Here is a 1,215-nt window from a genome sequence, read left to right on the forward strand (position 1 = left end):
AAAAAATTTTAAGAAATTTTTTCAGATTAGTGTAATTAAAGTTGATGAAAAACTGGTAAGAGATAAACTTGAATAAAAAATCTATTTGCCAAACAGGCCCATGGTTTTTATTCCAACTCGACGCTAGACAAATAGAGCAACAATATTATGAATTCAAATAATAAAATTAATATCCAAAAAGTTGAACGTAATATTATGAACTCAAAAAAATAAATATTATCTGCTTTTATTTATTTTTGAAACTTCAACTATATCTATGTCCAATCTTTCATTTATTTGTAATTAATTTTCTCCTTTTTCTAAAAAAATTTGTATTAATTACAATGACAACTAGGATTAGTTCGAAAAAAGAAACTAATCATAAAGTTTTAGTATATTCGTTCCAATGACCATCGAATATTGGATTATTTTATAAATTTATTAATATATATATATAATTTAATTATATATACATGGGTCTGGTATGAGTTTGAGTTTGAATAATCATAGAAAAATCAAATCCTATCTAAACCCATAACTCTTTTAAAGGGTTTGGGTCTCAGCGGGATTTGAGTTTGAGAAATTAAATGCAAACACTATTCAAGTACATTCAATTTGGATAAAACCCGATCTATTTGACTTGCCTTTTTTTTTTTTAACAGAACGATAACATATCATTAATCCATACTAAGTACATAATTAGAGCAACTGCTCAACTGAATCTGCATGGACTAAGTCCAGCAGCCAAACTGGGAAGTCGCACTTCCATTCAGCTATATCAATCAAACTAGTAGCAAAATTTGCTACGTGATGGCTTACAAAGTTATTTCCCCTCCTTGTGAAGGAAAAACAACATTCGTCAAAATCCCCTTCTAGATTTCGAATATCCAGCAAAATAGTAGCCAGGTTAGCCTTCCCCATATTTTTATTTAGCATGTCCACTACTTGCTTACAATCTGACTCAAACACCACCCTCTTCCATCCCATTTGCCTCGCAATCACCATTGCCTTCCTGATTGTCATTGCTTCCTCCTACGGAGCACTTGAACAGCTGCTAGTTGGGATTGCCCAGGTACCAACAAGCTCCCCCTTCCAGTTTCTAGCCACAATACCCCAGCCTGCCTTGTTGTTCTTACTATTGAGAGCTGCGTCTGTGTTTACCTTGAACCAGTTGGGTTGTGGCTTGGTCCAGCCCCTATCCTCCTCAGGTCCCTGCTGGTTCCTCATCTCTCGACC

The 1,215-nt window shown here is 34.4% G+C and overlaps 1 protein-coding gene across 1 annotated transcript; it reads right to left on the reverse strand.

Moving 5' to 3' along the window:
* Positions 1–678: 678 nt before the first annotated feature.
* LOC140035743 (uncharacterized) lies at positions 679–1,002 on the reverse strand. Its single transcript, XM_072077104.1, has one exon. The coding sequence runs from the start codon at positions 1,000–1,002 to the stop codon at positions 679–681; it is 324 nt and encodes a 107-aa protein (XP_071933205.1).
* Between the last annotated feature and the right edge of the window lie 213 nt (positions 1,003–1,215).

Source organism: Coffea arabica, chromosome 2c (genome assembly GCF_036785885.1).
Source record: "Coffea arabica cultivar ET-39 chromosome 2c, Coffea Arabica ET-39 HiFi, whole genome shotgun sequence".
In the NCBI taxonomy this organism is placed as follows: domain Eukaryota; kingdom Viridiplantae; phylum Streptophyta; class Magnoliopsida; order Gentianales; family Rubiaceae; genus Coffea; species Coffea arabica.

Excerpts from the sequence above, each read along its gene's own strand:
- LOC140035743 (XM_072077104.1), bottom strand. The coding sequence starts at position 1,002 with ATGACAATCAGGAAGGCAATGGTGATTGCGAGGCAAATGGGATGGAAG.